This window comes from Lemur catta, chromosome 14 (assembly GCF_020740605.2).
Source record: "Lemur catta isolate mLemCat1 chromosome 14, mLemCat1.pri, whole genome shotgun sequence".
In the NCBI taxonomy this organism is placed as follows: domain Eukaryota; kingdom Metazoa; phylum Chordata; class Mammalia; order Primates; family Lemuridae; genus Lemur; species Lemur catta.
The window spans coordinates 13,034,230-13,052,384 of record NC_059141.1 but is presented as its reverse complement, the minus strand read 5'-3'; the positions used below and the strand labels follow the sequence as shown (position 1 = coordinate 13,052,384).

Sequence of the window (18,155 nt, the reverse complement as noted above, 5' to 3'; positions counted from 1 at the left end):
CCGGCCGGGCCTCCCCGGGCCGCGGCGGCGCCCCCTGCAGGCCGCGGCGGGGAGAGCGGGCGGAAGGGACCCGAGCGGGCTGCCACGGTGTCCGAGCCCGAACCGCCGCCGCCGCCGCCGCCGCCGCCTCGCCGGGTCCTGCGTCCGCGCCGAACGCCCTCCTCACCGCCCGCCACGTCCCGGCGCCGGCCGGAGCCGCCGCGCCGCCCGCGCACACCTGAAGCGGCCGGGCAGGGCCCCGCCTCGGCCCTCCGCTCGTCCTCCCCGCCCCGCACCGGCCTTCACTCTGGAGCGGCCTCGGCAGCCGCAGCAGGGGCGGCGGCGGCGGATCGAGGAGCTCTCCAGGTCGTCCCGGGAGAAGCTGCTGCAGTCCCGGGACAGGATGTTCTCCAAGTTCACCTCCATCCTGCAGCACGCCGTGGAGGCGGTAAGGCCGCGGGCCGCGGCGCACGACAGGCCGGAGATGGCGGCGGCCTACGCTCCCCGCCGGCCCCGGGAGAGCCGGGCGGCCTCGGCCCGGCCCTGGGCGGCCCTGGCCCCGGGGAGGAGCGAGGCTGCGCGGGCGCTCGGGGTCGCCGCGGTCGCCCGGGGCCTCGGGCCGGCTCCGCGCAGGCCCCCTCCTTTGCTTCGCTGCCCTAGGCAGGCGTAGGTCCCTCCCCTCCTCCAGGGGGGCGGCCGGGGTGCCGGGGAGGACCTGCCCACCCGGCCCGGCTCGGTGGTCGCCTCATTCCCCGGTGGGGTCGGGGGGTCGGGGTGCACCTGGCGCGGTCACTGGGCGCTCCCCCCGGGCTCCCTGACCGTTAACCTTCTGCGGAAAGAAGTGGTGAGCGTTGAGCAAGACAAAAGAAACGACCAAGCGCTGCTCGGGTTGGGTTCTGTTTTGGGGGTACCGGTGGGAGAGGTGTGATCTTGCTGTGGGGCGATTCTGGCGAGGAAGCAGCCAACCAGACCCGCTTTCATAATCTTTTGCTTTCTCAGGCCTGGTGGCCAAACTCAACTGGACTTCATTGATTGTTCTGAAATAGGAGTTTCTAGGGTCCAATCGAGTTTGCTTTCGACAGCTTCCGAGCACAGAGACCATCTGTTTCCTTTTTTGTCCAATGCGCTTCCTGGACACTCTTCGTTTATCCTTAAATTGAACCCTCCTTTGGGGATTTTAGACACTAGCAAAGGGAGACATTATCCAAACATCCCAATAGACTAATAAACGAGAAGAAACTAAAAAGAAAATGCCTTGCTGCTGTTTTAGTAAGAGGGCTAGTTGTTTTACTTTAGTTGTTTACTTTATTCTGGGAGAATTGCCCAAATTGAAAAATGCATTCTGTGAAGAAACAATTACTTTGCTAATTTTAAAAGTGACTTGCTCTTCCTATGTTCAGATTATGTGATACAGCACTTTAAAAATCTACACAACTTTTTAAAAACATCAATTACAACAAAGTAACTTTTATGGCTAGGTAAAAATAACATAGAGTTTTTGATTTTAGTAATGAAAACAAAACTTTAGTGCCATAGTGATTTAAGTGATATATGGGAGCTGTTAAAAAGTTTAGCTCTAAGACAAGCTTTTGGGAAAACGTATCAAACCAATAAAGACAGGGTTTCATGAATGACGAGCAGGTACAGATGACAGTTGTAGACTTTTAAGACATCTTTTAGTTATCCATTCTCTTACACATCAAGCTACAGCACCTTTGTTAAAAGAATTTAACTGATATTTATAAAAACAGACATTTGTATTTTGTATTCTTTAAAATACCAAGAATCATTTAATTTTTAACATTTAATATAGCTTAATAGAGATAATTGGGAATTAAAATTTATTACATTACAGTTGGCCCCCTTATCTGTGGGTTCCACATCTGTGGATTCAACCAGACTTGGGTGGAAAATATTCAGGGGAAAAAAAAATTACGCAAAGTTCCAAAAAGCAAAACTTGAATTTGCCACATGCTGAGTACTACGTTGAATCCATGTGAATGAAGTGGTGTGTAGGCATTGCATTAGGTATTATAAGTAAGCTAGAGGTGGTTAGATATGTAGTATGTGGGGGTGAGGGGGATGGTATGTAGGTTATATGCAAATACTGTGCCATTTTATATCAGGGATTTGAGTATCCTTAGATTTGTAGAGGGGGGGAGGTCCTGGAACCAGTCTCCCATGGATACTGTGTTTATATCCTGTAAATACCTACCAGGCTGGTATTTACAGAAATAAGTACTTAGAAAAACAAAGATGGCTTTCCTGCTCTCCTAGTAAAGGCTTACTTTTGTCCCCAGGCCTGTGTTTTCTGTCCTCATTATCTTTTTATAATTGTATGTATTAGTATCTACCAAATTATCCACATAAATTATCTGACTCTGGCTCTGTAATGTCCAGGTTCTCTACTTTGCTGAGGTTAGTGAGAAAAATTTAGAATGGTTTATAATCACTTGGTCCCAGGAATTAATTCATTACATTTAGAAATATAATGTTTTCATTTGCTTAGAGCTAATGTTTTCAGCTGTAATACCACCCAGTTTATCTTGATAGGAGGTTAAATCTCATAAAAAATTTTGGATGTAGTGTACTTTTCTTTTCCGTTTAACATTCTCTCCTGGGAATGAACTCATATGTAATGATGAATAAGCCATCCTTGTGGTATTTGAGGAATGTTTTTTTGTGGCTCAAGAATAGTTTTTAGTTACTCAGTTCTATTTATTAATTTGTTTGATATTATCTTCTATAATCTTACCATTCCTCAATTCGTTTCATTAGCTTTTCTCTGTGCTCCTTTTAATTTGTATGCCCAATTAGCATTTTCTGATGCAGTATTCCATTTCACATAATTATTAGGATTACACAGAGACCAAAGATAACATGTACCTGGATGCTGACATGACATTTTTTCAATCATGTCATTGTGTGAGTCTGCAGAGTAATGCCTTCCCGACCATTTTGGTATTGTCACTGTCCAGGTTTCCTTGAATATTGGATCAGTCTTCAAATGGTTTTTTAGGGTTGACCAGATAACCATAGCCATTTAAATGAGGTTTAAGTGTAGAGTTTTTCTTATTTAATGAACTGTTTCTCCTCACTTCCTGATAACTACTATAACGAGAAAAATATAAGGTATTTTCAAAGATTAGCATTTGAAAATGTGTTATTAAGCTGATAGACTGCATTTTGAGTAAAGGAGAGAAATTCACACCTGGATCAAAAACAAGAACTGTAATATCATTCTTGCCTCCCTTTTTAGAAATGACAGTCTTCCCTCAGTATAGAAATGACTGGCCAGTAAGAGTCTTGTGAAACGCATCTGTTCCGCTAACCAGTTGACACATGTCACAAGTCTGAAATCAGGCCTCTCTTGTACTTAGTTCTGAGGTTAGATTGGATTGTTTTTAATACAACTTCTCCAAAGGATAAATAAAAAAACTTTCCATTTAGTACAATTTCGTATTTGTTGAAGGCCTAGTCCTCACTAGGGAATGTGCCAAGGGCTGATTTCTCTTAAATTCCAACCAGTTCCACCCTCAAGGGCAGATTTATTCCGGAGATGATAAAGGGCAGTGTCAGGGAAGAAAGTTTTGTCTATTTTAACTAATTAATTCAATGAAGTCCTCTTTCAGAATTCGAATGCAATGTTTTCTCTTCAGGTTACAGTTGACACCTATAATCCTAGCACTTTCTCAGAGGCACGTGGGAGGATTGTTTGAGGCCAGGAGACCCTGTCTCTACAAAAAAGAAAAAAAAAATTAACTGGACATGGTGGTGCATGCCTGTGGTCCTAGCTACTTGGGAGGCTTAGGCAAGACGACTAAGGATCACTTGAGCTCAGAAGTTCAAGGCTGCAGTGAGCTATGATTGTTCTACTGCGCTCCAGATGATGATTGTTGGGACTAGTAATTACTTCAAAATCTACTCTGCCCTGGGAATTAAAACCTTAAATCAACCATATGTAGTGTGTTCTTAGGTGTATTTTTTCCAGCAAGTGATCTCTAACTTCAGTCCTTTACTCATTCAGCAAATGTTCTATGAGCCACTGTGAAAACATGGCACACTGTGAGGGAAACCAGGTTTACCTGTGTCCCTGGTCATGATACTTACAGTCTAGTTTGGGAAACAAAACGAATACACAAGTTAAATCATAGTATGAGGAAGGCACAAGAATGTGACCTAGTCCCTAGAGCTAGACAGAATGGGGATCCAGTCCTGCCTCTATCCCTTACTTCTACACTTGCATAAACTACTTAATCTTTGTACATTTTGATTTCTTCATTATGAAATGGAAATAATTAAACATATGGAATTGCTGTGAAGATTAAAATGAGGTAATATACATGAAGTGCTTAGTGCAGTGCCTGGCACATAGTAAATGCTCAATAAATGTTAACCATTACTATTATTATTTGGATGATTGGTTCAGCCAGTGAGTTCTATGGGAGGAAGGGAGCAAGCACTTGGGATTGAAGTAGTTAAAGAAGGCTCTCTGGAGGAAGTGAGCTAGACTTTGGGGAAGGCAGAGAAGATAGGGAAGGGCATTAGGAAACTTGGGGGCAGGGAGAAGCTTTTTTCTTTGGAGACAAGATCTCCCTCTGCCACCCAAGTTGGAGTGCAGTGGAACAATCATAGCTCACTGCAGCCTCAAACTCCTGGGCTCAAGCAATCCTCCTGCCTCAGCCTCCTGAGTAGCTAGGATTCCAGGCACACGCCACCACACCTAGCTTTTTAAAAAAATTTTTTGTAGAGTCGGGGGTCTTGCTATGTTGCTTAGGATGGTCTCTAACTGCTGTCCTTAAGGTATCCTCTCACCTTAGCCTCCCAAATTGCTGGGATTACAGTTATAAGCCACCATATCTGGCCTAGGAAGAAGCATTTTAAAAGATCTGGGAGTAGAATTTTCATGTCATGTTCATGTTTAGTAAAGGCAAAAATGGCTTTTAGAGTACTAGTAGATTCTTTTGTGTGATGGGCATTTTTTCCCTTTTTTAAAAATTAAAAATTTTTTTAAATATGCGGAGTGAGGAGGGGTTCAATTTCCTTTCTTTCTTTCTTTTTTTTTCTTTTTGAGAGAGAGTCTCACTCTGTTGCCCCAGGTAGAGAGAGTGCAGTGGCCTCATCATAGCTCACTGCAGCCTCAAACTCCTGGGCTCAATTGATCCTCTTGCCTCGGCCTCCCGAGTAGCTGGGACTATAGGTGTGCACCACACCGCCTGGCTAATTTTTCTATGTTTAGTAGAGATGGTGGGGTCTTAGTCTTTCCTCAGGTGGTTTTCCAACTCCTGAGCTCAAGAAATTCTCAAGCCTCAGCCTCCCAGAGTGCTAGGATTACAGGTGTGAGCCACGGCACCCAGCCAAAAATGCTCATGTAATGTTCATGTTCAGTAAAAGCAGAGAGGGCTTTTAGAACACTAGTTGTTGTCTGATTCGTCAGTGTAGATTTTTTTGTGTGATGGGCATTTTGGAGAAAGTCCAGGTTTGTAGTTATAAGCAGTGTTTCCTTAAGCAAGTCAGTTTACTGACTTTGGGTCTTAGGAGTTTGAGCAAAATAGGAGTTCATTGCGAGAATTTAAGACCATATAGTGTGTACAAACTTTGTAGCACTGCACCTGGCACATACCTACTCATTCAGTGGTAGCAACTTCTGTGTTATTCATTTATGCACTTCATAAATATTATTGAATCCTTTGTGCCTTCACTTAGCTGGAAATTAGAGATTCCGGTGATGAAAAGGATGACACAATGACAGCCCTTGTAGAGCTGACAATCAAGTGGAAGAGGTGGATAATTAGACAATGCGAAAGTGGACAGGGCTAGGAGAGAGGGAGCAGACCGTGGAGGGTGCTAAGGCACAGGTGGAAGGAACTCCGTCCTAGGCAGGAAGAGCCTGGCAAGGCTTTCCAGACAAGGCAAAGTCCAGTTATGTGTTTGTTCCTGTCAATTTTTGGTTGAGATAGTGATTGCATGAATTTTTTCAAAAAAAATTTAATCTCTGTATTGTAAAAAGTTAAATTAGAATCTTCTGGTGCTGAGTCAAATGTCTCTTTCTTTTTCAAACCCAGAGTATAAATGTTTTGGTGCAATGATAAAATGGGCAATTTGCACGTTAGAATTAGTAATGAAAGAGGCAAGTTTACTAGGAAGTTTTACGTAAAGGAAATTTATTCATGTTTGAGTAAGATTGTTACTAATCTGAGTTATTAATGATTTAGAACTATTTATCTGTCTACTTAAATAGCTTTCTTATTTAAAACTTTCGCAAAGTAACAAGCACCATCCTACTTTGAATTTGACTATAACCTACAGCAAAGCTCCTGACACAGATCCTGTGAGGGCCTCTCTGGTTAGTGGCTTTCGCTTGTAATCCCTTGAAATACAGTTAAATCCCACTGGTGAAATAATTTGGACTAAGGATGCTATAATTCCTTATATACCCAGAAAGTTCCCTTGGAAAAGTTTAACAAATCATAACATTTATACTTAATAAACTAGGTACAGTTCCTGCAACAGCAAATTTCATTTGGGTTTGTCCCACTAGTTAAAACATTTAACTTTGTAATGCTAGTCTGTAAAAGCTAGGTCCAAAAAATGAAGGAAATTTTATAGATTTTGGTGGGGATTCTAAAAACAAGTAGCCAATTAAAACATATTTTTTCAATCTAAAAATCTCAGGAAGATTGTTCTGTTTTGCCAACTTGTCTTAATTTTCGTCATAGTTTTTCTCCTCAGTCTCTCATAAGTAATTTTGTTCTCTATGTTCTCCTTGAAGTTCAGTATTCTGAAAGATTTTAACTCGTTTCTTAAGGTCTTTTTAAAAATTTCATAGCACTCTGTTTGAAAATGAGGTGAATATTTATACTCTCTTAATCCAGTACCATCCACAGTGCGAACAGGCAAACGTAGAAGATGCATTAAGATGTTGGTGATTGTGGAAAAATTTTCAGGTCCATTTTTTTTTTTTCATAAACACATTTCATCTCACTTGAAACACTGAAGATGTTTATGACCAATGTTTATGATTTGCACAATTGTTTGGAAATTGTTTTGAAAGAGTTGCCAACTCTGAGGTCGATGCTAAGGACACCAAGAAATCAAAGTGGTACAAGTAGAAGTGCAGGAGTAACATGACCTCTTTTAGACCGTCTGTTTAGAGCAAGTATATGAAAGTGGAAGATTACTTTCTGCCATACCTTAGACTACCAGAATAGAAACCTATTTGTTCTGAACTAAAGTGGGTCAACCCCATACTTTCTGACCAAAACTTATTGACCACACTAGGACTAGAGGAGCTCTACTCCCTGTCACTCTTTTTAAGTAAAAGAAGATGTTGTAGAAGGAGCATCCAAGTGTTTTTCTATCTGTTTAGCACGTTTGAAATACTTGTAGGTTTGCTGTGAGATGGCTGGAGGGAGATAATTTTGGTCTAAAACATTTGAAGTAAATTTTAAAGCTAAAATGTGGAGCAGTTTTTTCTTTGTGAAATTTAAATTGGCAGTGTCTTGTTCGTGTAGCTATTTTACTAAAAATATGTACTGCCTAATCCAGGCTTAAAAAAGAAAAGATTTATATCTGTGTGTTGCTGAATGTAGGGAGCAGGTTTAATCTGATTATGAAGTTGACTTTGGTATATGTTTTAGTAGTGGTGATGTGTAACAAATTACATGGCAGCTTTACTGTTTTGCATTTCAAAGTCCTAGGTACAAAGATCCTGGTTGTATCAGTAATTTCATTTTACTGATACTTCAGTAGGAGAATATTGGTGTGTTTTCATTTAACATAGTTACTTTTGAAGTCTTATGTAGTTACTAGTTTCAGGAGAGGGAAAAAAGCCCAATACTGTTAATGTTGACAAATGTGTTTTTTCTCTTTCTTAATAAATCATTTTTACTTTCTTGGATTCAACTCATTTTGTTTCTCTTTGTTTCTCTCTGACATATAGAAACAAGTTAACGCTCACCCCTTGTTTTTGTGCTGCTTTTGCATCGCAATAGACAAATGCAGGGTTATACTTTATGGGAAACCTTTAATGCCATGTTTTTAATTGTTGTGGTCTTTTTGTGTGTTTGTGTAGCTGGCACCTTCTCTTCCTTTACAAGAAGATTTTGTTTATCACTGGAAGGCAATTACCCATTACTACATAGAGACTTCAGGTAAGAACAGTGCTGGTATTAATTAAATAGAAAATTCATGAAATACTAAAATATATTTCAAGTAAATTTTCAAAGTTATTTTATATTTAAGTGTATACACAATTTTACCTTTAATTCATCTTTTAGATTCAGTCATTTAAAAATATATCTACTGAGCACCTACTATGTCTCAGGCACTATTCTACCCGCTGGGGGATAGAATAATCAGACAACATCCCTGTCCTAATAGAGCTTATATATTTATTGGGGGGAGTCAGTCAATCAACAGACAAATATGCGTAGTGTGTCAGGTGATTGGTGTTAAGGAGAAAATGAAGCAGGCTGAAGAGGACAGAAGTGTGTGTATGAGGGATGGGGGTGAGCAGTTGGCTATTTTAGGCTAGAGAAAGCCTTGTTGCCCAAAGTGACTTCTGAGCTGGAATCTAAAGGAGACAGGAAGCAAGCCAGGTGGAAATCTGGGGGAAGAGTGTCCCAGGAAGATGACAGCACCCAAACGCTAGGACCGGAGAATGTGGTGGCCTTGGCATATCCAGGAACTGCAAGGCAGCCAGTGTGGCTAGAGCAAAGTGGTATGAAATTAAATCAGACAGAGATGGGGGTGGGGTGCAGATTCTCACAGGCTCTTGTAAGCCATTGTAAGGGCTTTGGCTTTTACTCTAAGGAAGCCTTTGGAGAGTTTTGAGTAGGGCTATAACATAATCTGTTTTAAAGTGATCACTTTGGCTTCTTTGAAAAAAAATTAGATTGAAGGAATAGAGGGGTGACACTGGTAGAGCAGTTAGGGTGCTGTCACAGTGGTCTAAGCAAGAGATGATGGTGGTTTAGACCACGACCAGATCGTATTCTGGATATCTTTTGAGGGAAGATGTGTTGAGGGATTTGATATTGGGTATGAGGGAATAAGAGTCAAAGATTACTCCAAAGCTTTGGGCTCAAGCAACTGGAAGACTAGAGGAGCCCCTTACTGAGAATGTGGAGACTGCAGGAGGGCAGGTTTGTGAGAGAATTTTGGACATGTTAAGTTTAAGATGCCCATTATATACCCAACTGGGTATGTCAGGTATACAATTGGCAACAGGAATTTGGATTTCAGAGTAGAAGTTTAAACTAGAGATATGAAATTGAGAGTTGTTAGCATGTAAGTGGTATTTAAAACCATGAGACTGGAGGGGTTATCTGAGTTAGGGTAGGTGGAGGAGAGAAGGTGTTGTGGAACTGAGCCCTTGGCTCAATGTGTAGAGGTTGCAAGATGAGGACAGTAGCAAAAGCAACTGCTTTTGCCAGTGAGGTCGAAGACAGCCAAGAGAGAACGATGTCCCAGAAGCCTAGAAGAGGACAGAAGGATTAATTGTGTCAAATGATGCTGAAGTCAGGTTGATGAAGACTGACTGGATCATTGGATTTAGCCACAAGGAACACATTGGTATTCTTGATAAGAGCCATTTTAGTGCCAGGGAGTAAAGAGAAGGCCTAATTGCACAGCAGGTTAAGAGAAAATGTGGAGCTGAGAAGGAGATGTGGCAAGAGAGCATTTTAAATTTTTTTTTTTGAAATAGGGTCTTACTCTGTTGCCTGGGCTGGAATGCAGTGGTGCTCAAGCAATTCCTGCCTCAGCCTCCCGAGTAGCTGGTACTACAGGTGTCCACCACCACATCCAGCTATTAATAATTTTTTTTTATAGCGTTGGGTCTCGCTATGTTGCCCAGGAGTCTTGAACTCCTGGCCTCAAGTGATCCTCTCACCTTGGCCTCCCAAACTGTTCAGAACAAGGGTATAAATGCAGGAAGCAGGTAGATATATTATAGGGAGTTTTTAGAAGTTATCTTCTGGTTGCTTCTATTTTTCTCAGTGAATAGGAAGGATAGAAAGTGAATATGAGGAATGTGAATACATTTGGGTCAAGGATTGGCAGACTTTTTCTGCAAAGAGCCAGGTAATAAATATTTTAGACTTTGTAGGCCATATGGTTACCTTTGTAACTATTCAGCTCTACCGCTGTAGTTTTGTACAGCAGCCACTACAAAACGTAAAAGAATGAGCATTCCTTTGTTCCAGTACAACTTTATTTACAAAAACTGATGGCAAGGCTGGACTTGGCCCATGGGCCAAAGCTTGGCAACCTCTGAAATAGGGACATGTGAAATAGGGACATTGCTACATGGCACTACAGGCTCCCTTGAATGTACAGGTAAACACTAGTGGATTTGCAGATTGGACACGTGTCATTTAACCAAAAGGAAACATGAAAAAGTGAGAATAGCTGATTTGGCAAACTCATGCAGTCATAGGTGATTCATCCTTAAAAGAAAAAATTCTTTTTATTTGTGCAACAAGTAAAAATCAGACAAGAAAAATATTTATACCTTTAAATGTAAAATATAATTAACTTCATTTGGATGTTTAGCCAGCAGACTTACAGAAATGGTTTTTGAAAGAAGCTTCCCTTTCAGATGACTTTTCTTAACCCTAGTGATTTTTTTCCCCTCCATGGCTTTAAGAAAATGCGTAAGTTCTTGCTTTAAAGGAATTTTTTCAGCCTAGTGGCAGAAGCAAGTATATACATTACAGTAAGGTACAGGAAAGATAATAAATTCTGTGTCAGGTAGAGTGTCAGGTACAGAGAAAGGATATGGTGTCAGAAGATATGGGTGTTTCCAGAAGAATAGGAAATTGTAAGGGAAGTGGGGAGGGTAAAGGCATTTCAGGTGGAAGGAGTAGAGCATGCAAAGGCACTGACATTTATGGTTTAGAAATGAGGAGTGTAGATGGCAGAAACTAGATCTTATCTTCTAGGGAGCTAGGATTTTAATCCTATTAAGTCAAATTTACATTTAATTTGTTTCTCAATTTAAAAAGTCTCTCTGGTCATTTTTTTACCCATGAGTAATCATAATCAAACCATACTTGGACGTTTGTTCTTTCCTGGAGTGTTTGTGTATATAAAGTATATACTAGGAGAAAAACATTTTAAAAGAGTAATTTACAAGTAAACTTACAAATTATCTTTTCTTAATGCTAGGCTACTCATTTTAGAAGAATATGAAATGAAACATAGTAAGTTAACATTTCTTCAATTCTTACTATGTGCTAAGGCGTTTCATTGGAATCATACAACAGCACTTAGCAGTGTTTAGATGTTGGTGTCTGAGGCTTAAATAATTTGCACCAGGTCATCCAGCTAAAAGTAGTAGAGCCAAGATTTGAATCCAAGTTGTCTAACTCTAGGGCCCGTGCTTTAAACACCTGTGTACCCTATCAGATTATATACATGTGTCCTCCTGGGACACAAGAATAATCCACCTCTTTCCTCTGTTTTCTCCATAAATCTTAGTACATGGTTTACTCTGTGTGTGTGTGTCTATATTTATGTACATACAACAAAGTAACATATTAATATGTGTAACATGCCAGGATTGTGTTGTGGAAACTATAGAAGTACTAAGTAAATGACAATGGAGATGCAAGTAAGAATTTGTCATTTCCTAATTTATTTTATATTTAAATGTTCTACAGAACTTTGCATTTTATTAAGAGTAATTTAACCTTACTAGGTTAAATAATTTAACCTTACTAGGTTAAATAAGGATAGGTTGGCAAAACCATGTGATTTTTGAGTCCAACTGTTATATGTTAAAAATATCAATAAATTTTTATTTTAAAAAAATCAATAATATTTAATAAGAATTATCCTGAGAAGCTGCTTTGAAAAACAGACTTTGGGAATAACTATCTGTTGTTAATAGGAAGGGATGTGAGAAATTTTAATAGAGATTTTTCCTTTTGGCTCCTTATATTTTTATAGATGGAAATGGATTAGGGGCATTGAGTGCTTTCCCAGTGTTACTAAGTAATATAGTAGCAATCAAAAACAGAACCTGTCCTTTTCATGTTTCTTAGGTTTTTCAGCTTTAATGTTCAGGCCAACCTGTTTCTGTATAAAGAGACTTAAAATTCAGATCTTTTGAACTGGCTAAGTGGAAAAAACAATTACAAGTATATAGAAAATTTTGATATGACATGTATTTTTCCTGATCATATTTCTATTTCTCACACAAATTGCTCTTATTTCTAAATTATTATGGATGAATATTAGCTTATAGAATATATTTCAGAATATTGATTCAGTTTTGGGTAAGAATATGGCAAAATATATCATTTAAATTCTAGCAGAGGTAATCATGCCCTGGGTATAAACCTTACTTAAGTGTGTAGTTCCAATTTTTTTTAGAAATACGGAGGGTATTTTAGGTGCAAATATGCAGTTTTAAAATGTTTGAATATTTGATGAGTGTCTTTTATTGTTTAGATGATAAAGCCCCAGTGACTGATACGAACATTCCATCCCATCTGGAACAGATGTTAGACATACTGGTTCAAGAAGAAAATGAACGGGAATCTGGAGAGACGGGGCCGTGTATGGAATATCTGCTCCATCACAAGATCTTGGAAACATTATACACCTTAGGGAAAGCTGATGTAAGTCCCTGATCCACATCATGTTCTTGCGCATGTAACACATGTGTTAATGCTTTAGAGAAAAAGAAGCTGCCAAGTACTTGATTTAATTAGGTATGTACTGAACCCAGCAGGATTCATGTTAAGATTGTGGAAAAAAGAAAATTGTGTGGCATATACAGATATTATGTCTGTAGAGATAGCAAAGCTCCCAAATGCTCTAGATGACAACTGGTAGTTGTGCAGCTTAGAATTCCAGTGTAAACAACATATGAAAATAAACTCCAAGTACATGTTCTCAAAATCCAAGGATATGAGAAAGAAGCCAGTAAAAATTGGGTTACAAAAGCAGGAATTATTTTTCATAGTCCTGAAGGAAAATGTCAGAGATTGTTCTGACATTGAGTCAACTGATGAGTGGAGCCAATTCAAATTTTTAGGCCCAAGGAATTTTGAAAGATCTTTGTAAAGCTTATGATATGTATAAATATTTTATACCACAAAACCTTCAAATTGTTTATGAATACAAATTTTCAAACCACGTGGCAGTGTGAGGGAAGAGGAAGAGGCTTAGGTTTAGGTTAAGAGGGCTGGTTTCTGGTCCCAGCTTTGTCACTAATACACTGTGACCTTCCACAGGTCTCCTTGCTTAATCTTCCTCCTCTTTAAAAACAAGGAAGTGATTGCTCCCCCAGCTCTAAAAACCTGTGGTTCTGTTCTATGAATTTCTGTAATATATGTGAAAAATCAAACTATACCAGAAAAAACTAATAGACACATTTTAGTATCAAATAGAGTTATGAATAATAGTATTAGAGACAATTTCCTTTAAACTAACTTTGTAATACTCCAATTCACTTTTTTTTTTTTTTTTTGAAACATGGTCTGCCTCTGTCACCCAGGCTAGAGTGCAGTGGTATTATAATAGCTCACTGCAACCTCAAAATTCCTGGGCTCAAGCAATTCTCCTGGCTCAGCCTCCTGAGTAGCTGGTACTACACCCGTGCACCACCATACCTGGCTAATTTTTTTTATTTTTTGTAGAGGTGGAGTCTTGTTATGTTGCCCAGGCTGGTCTCAAACTCTTGGCCTCAAGCTTCCTCCCGCCTTTGCCTCGCAAAGTGCTAGGATTATAGATGGGAGCTGCCATACCAGGCCTAAAACTTCTTTATTAAATATTCTTTGCCTATAATAATCATAATGTAAATAATTTTGCAACTACAGTTGACCCTTGTACAGCATGGTTTTGAACTGTAAGGGTCCACTTATGTGGATTTTTTCAATCAAACACAGATCGAAAATATAGTATTCCTGGGATGTGAAACCCACTTACGTGCAGGGCCAACTGTGGGACTTGAGTATACGAAAATTTTGGTATACTTGGTGGGTCCTGGAACCAATCCTCCATTTATACGGAGGGAATACTCTAAGTTAGACTAAATCACAACAGTTAATACCATAGGATTCTTTTTATTTACATGTATGTGTTACGAGACTTTATTTACTCCTACATAGATGATGGAAAGTTGTTGATTACCTACCATTAGTGTAAGTCTGTGGTCCCTAATCCCTGGGCGGTGGACTGGTGCTGGTCCACGGCCTATTAGGGACTGGGCTGCAGAGCTCTGCTGCCCCAACCCCTTTCCGTGGTCTGTGGAAAAATTGTCTTCCGTGAAACTTAGGAAGAGCAGGAGGTGAGCAGTGGGCAAGCAAGCGAAGCTTCATGTGTATTTCCAGCCGCTCCCCATTGCTCACATCACTGTCTGAGCTCTGCCTCCGCCCACCACATCCATGGAAAAATTGTCTTCTATGAAACTGATCCCTAGTGCCAAAAAGGTTAAGGACCGCTGGTAAGTAACAAGATTCTGCGGTTGTTCTGGCAGGGAGTTGACTCGTATAGTTTCATGTTACCCCAGCATTTAGAATATAAACAAGTTGACATTGCCTGAACCAAACTCTAATCTCAACAAGATATTATCACTATGGTGTTTGTAATTACATTAGCTTGTGGTCTCATATGCTATCTTAGTGTCTCAGATGCATAGTTTTATTTCTAGAATACAAGTCTTTAACATTTTATTGAAAATTTTAATCTGACAAAGTCATTAACTGGCCAATTGCATTGTCATTTGTGGGTGGAACACATTCACATACATTGTCTCTCCTATTTTTTTAAGCTTTTGAGTAAATGTGTTTGTGCTGTCTGTTCTTACTGGCATTCCTTCCTTTGTTCCTGTACCCAGTGTCCTCCAGGAATGAAGCAGCAGGTTCTGGTGTTCTATACTAAGCTTCTGGGAAGAATCCGGCAGCCACTCCTTCCACACATTAATGTGCACAGACCAGTGCAGGTATTCTGTTCCCCCTTACATAAAATTATTTGGTTGGATTTCTTTTAATATTGAAATAATTTTATATTGATTTTTCTAAGAGCAAACTAATAAAGGAAAATTTATTCTAAAATTAACATGCAGATTAGCAAATACTGGAGCTTCCTTTTGCATGACATTGCATTAAGTGCACTTCATGTCTTTCTACTTCTCTTTTAAAATTTCATACATGAATTCTCCTTTTATTTTACCTCCATGACATCTAAAGGAGAGTTTATTATATATGTCATTGGTTTTTTAGGATAATGAACTTGAAAAATTTACTACTAGTAAATTTATTTTGATATAGGTGATTATAAATATTGTTAGTGTTCTATCTGATTAATGCAGGGTATTTACATCATTTTAAATATCCTTAAAGTAAAAGAATGGTTATTTACATACTTGTAAAAAGTAGCCTAAGTTTAAAAATTTTTTTGACAGAAATTAATTCGACTCTGTGGTGAAGTCCTTGCAACACCAACAGAAAATGAAGAAATTCAGTTTCTCTGTATTGTGTGTGCAAAGCTGAAACAGGATCCCTACTTGGTTAATTTTTTCCTGGAGGTATGGTACACTTCTTGTCAATCTTCAAAGTATGCTTATATTAAGATCATTATTCTGTGAATAATATTAGAAGGAATTATATTTTACAGTTTATCAGTTTGTTTTACTTCCTGGATTATTTTTTATGTAAGATCACTGTTTTATTCTCACTTGGAATCCCCTGGGGAAAACATATTTTCAAAGAATGCAGTTGAGCCAGATACATGGGGCAGTGCAGGGATTGGACAGATGCAAAGCCAAGGCTTAGAAAAGGTGCAGCTCTGAGAGTGAATCAGGGATAGAGGAGTCACAGAGGCTTATAAGCTGTCATATGTTCAGCCAAGCTTACTCTAGTGTGTGGCGTGGGTAATCTGGCCTAGGGTAAAGATGGCACGTGTAGATTTGGACAAGATGGAAAAAGAATGAGTTACTTCTCCAACCTCATATAGCCGTTGGGATTACTCCAGTATTTTGTACTGTCTTTGAATAGCCATAATCACCATAGTTTACTTGAATCAATTGGTATTTTGGATTTTACTTCTGCTTTTAAAGTAGAAAATAATTTGTACTTCCTGCTCTCATTCACTTCTTTTCAGCAGTGAATTCATTTAGGAATATTTCAGAAAAAATAATTATGTTATTTTTATCTTTTTAGTTTTTGTAAAAATCTTTTTCTTTTTCTTTTTTTTTTTTTTAGATTAAGGTACAGGTTACATACAGTACAATTCACTCTTTGGTCCACAGTTCTGTGAGTTTGACAAACACAACTGTGTAACCACCACCACGTCAAGACTTGCAGCAGCTCCATCAGCCTGCCCTGCATGCCCTTGTCATCATCCCTTTTCCACCCCTGTCCCCTAGCAATCACTGGTCTGTTTTCTGTCCCAATAGTTTTCTCTTTTCCAAAAAATCATATAAATGTAATTAACCTTTTGAATCTGACTTTTTTGAGACTCATCCATGATTTTGTTCCTTTATATCCTTGGGTAGTATTCCATTGTATGGATGTACCACAGTTGTTTATCCATTGACCAGTTAGAGTCTCCGGGTTGTTTCCATTTTTTTTGCGATTATGAATAAAGCTACTATGAACATTCACATGCAGATTTTTTTGTGCATTTAGGTTTTCGTTTCACTTGGATAAATACCTAGGGGTAGGATTACTGGATCACCTGGTAAACATATATTTATTTTCATAAGAAACAGCCAAAATGCTTTCCGAGTGGCTTTATCATTTTGAATCCTATCAACAGTGTATGTAAGTTCTCATTGTTCCATGGTCTTGTCATCCTGGATGTTGTCAGGCTTTTATTTGTTTTGTTTTTTTTAAATGTTAGCTATTTTAATATGAGTTTGTTTTCTATTTCACATTACTGAATAAGTAATTTAGGATTCTGTTCTGCTCTCTTACTGGTTGTAGGTAACCAGCTAAGCTGCAAAATTGCTTGAATTTAAATTTCTAGGTAGTATTAAGGACTATAAATGTCTGGTTTTCATGATGCACTTTATATTTTGTATCCTGTTTTGCAAGTTTGCTTCACAATGGATAGAACAGTCTTTTCATTTTGGATTTTTAAAGATTTGTTAATGAAGGTATTACAGTTGTTTTAGTTTTTGTTATATTTATAAGAAATGCCTTAGTTTGGCTAAGTATGAGATTTTTCTTTTCAAAGTTCATTTTTGCTAAAGTTTTCTTAGATACTTTAGTGTACTTTAGTTGCATGGGTTTTTTTCCCTCAAACTTGAAGGATTTTTTTTTTCTCAAAAACCTCTGAAACTTGTTTTCTAAGTACATAGCCATAAATCAGAAGTCAAGGAAATTTGCAGGCACGTGTATGTTAATGGTGAGGTGCACTTTGTGTACCTGTTTCAGAGAAACATTTGCATTTAAACCCCATTACAAAGAACACCCTTCGGAATTAGTGACTTGTCTGCTCTATGCAGCATTTTTATAGCACATATTGCTCCAAAGCCCAAGGGTGGTAGATATCTCCATTTTCTGAACTAATAAGACTATTCATATGTTTTTATTTTTTATTTTATTTTTTTATTCATATGTTTTTAATGTCAATTATTACAGTCTCCCTAGCACGAGAGTTATTTATGTGCATTTTATTTTCCCCTGCTGGTCAATAAGCTCCTTGAGGACAAGGATTTTGTCTCATTAATCTTTGGGTTCGCACAGCTTCTCTAGTATCTAGCACAATGCACCCTAACTGATAAATTAACACTTAATAAATGAATCTTTAGGGAAATATAGTTTTATTACTTCTAAGTATAGATAAAAACAAAAAGTACTTTACAGTTCTCAAACATGTATCCCCTGAAATCTAATCTCTCTGTTCATTAATATCAGTCAATATATTTACATCTACTATGGGTTAAGTGTATATGGTACATGAGTTATACATTGTCTTTGCCACAAAGGAGTTTATAGTCTGGTGAAGACGGTAGATGAATGTTCAGATGCTGTGATCTAAGTTAGAGTAAGGTGAGAATCATAAGATATAAAGTAAATGCCCTCTTCATAGGATGAAGAGATTAATCTGCTCTAGGTCATTAGGAAAGTCTTCTGGAAGAGGTCATCTTTGACATGAGCCTTGACAGATGTTTAGATAAGAATGGGTGAACATAAGGAATGAAGATATAAAAGTTT

General features: G+C 38.8%; 1 protein-coding gene across 2 annotated transcripts in view; it reads left to right on the top strand.

Annotated features, from left to right (window-relative positions):
• The first annotated feature begins 42 nt into the window (after positions 1 to 42).
• FHIP2A (FHF complex subunit HOOK interacting protein 2A) overlaps positions 43 to 18,155 on the top strand; it is a 42,455-nt gene continuing 24,342 nt past the window's right edge. Inside the window, exons 1-5 of one of the 2 annotated variants that reach the window (XM_045568057.1) lie at positions 43 to 427; positions 8,054 to 8,132; positions 12,439 to 12,608; positions 14,831 to 14,935; positions 15,398 to 15,520. In XM_045568057.1, the coding sequence (XP_045424013.1) occupies positions 383 to 427; positions 8,054 to 8,132; positions 12,439 to 12,608; positions 14,831 to 14,935; positions 15,398 to 15,520 (522 nt within the window). In that variant the 5' untranslated portion in view covers positions 43 to 382. The remainder of the gene's footprint in view (positions 428 to 8,053; positions 8,133 to 12,438; positions 12,609 to 14,830; positions 14,936 to 15,397; positions 15,521 to 18,155) is intronic. The other variant, XR_006739155.1, reaches the window with a different exon arrangement.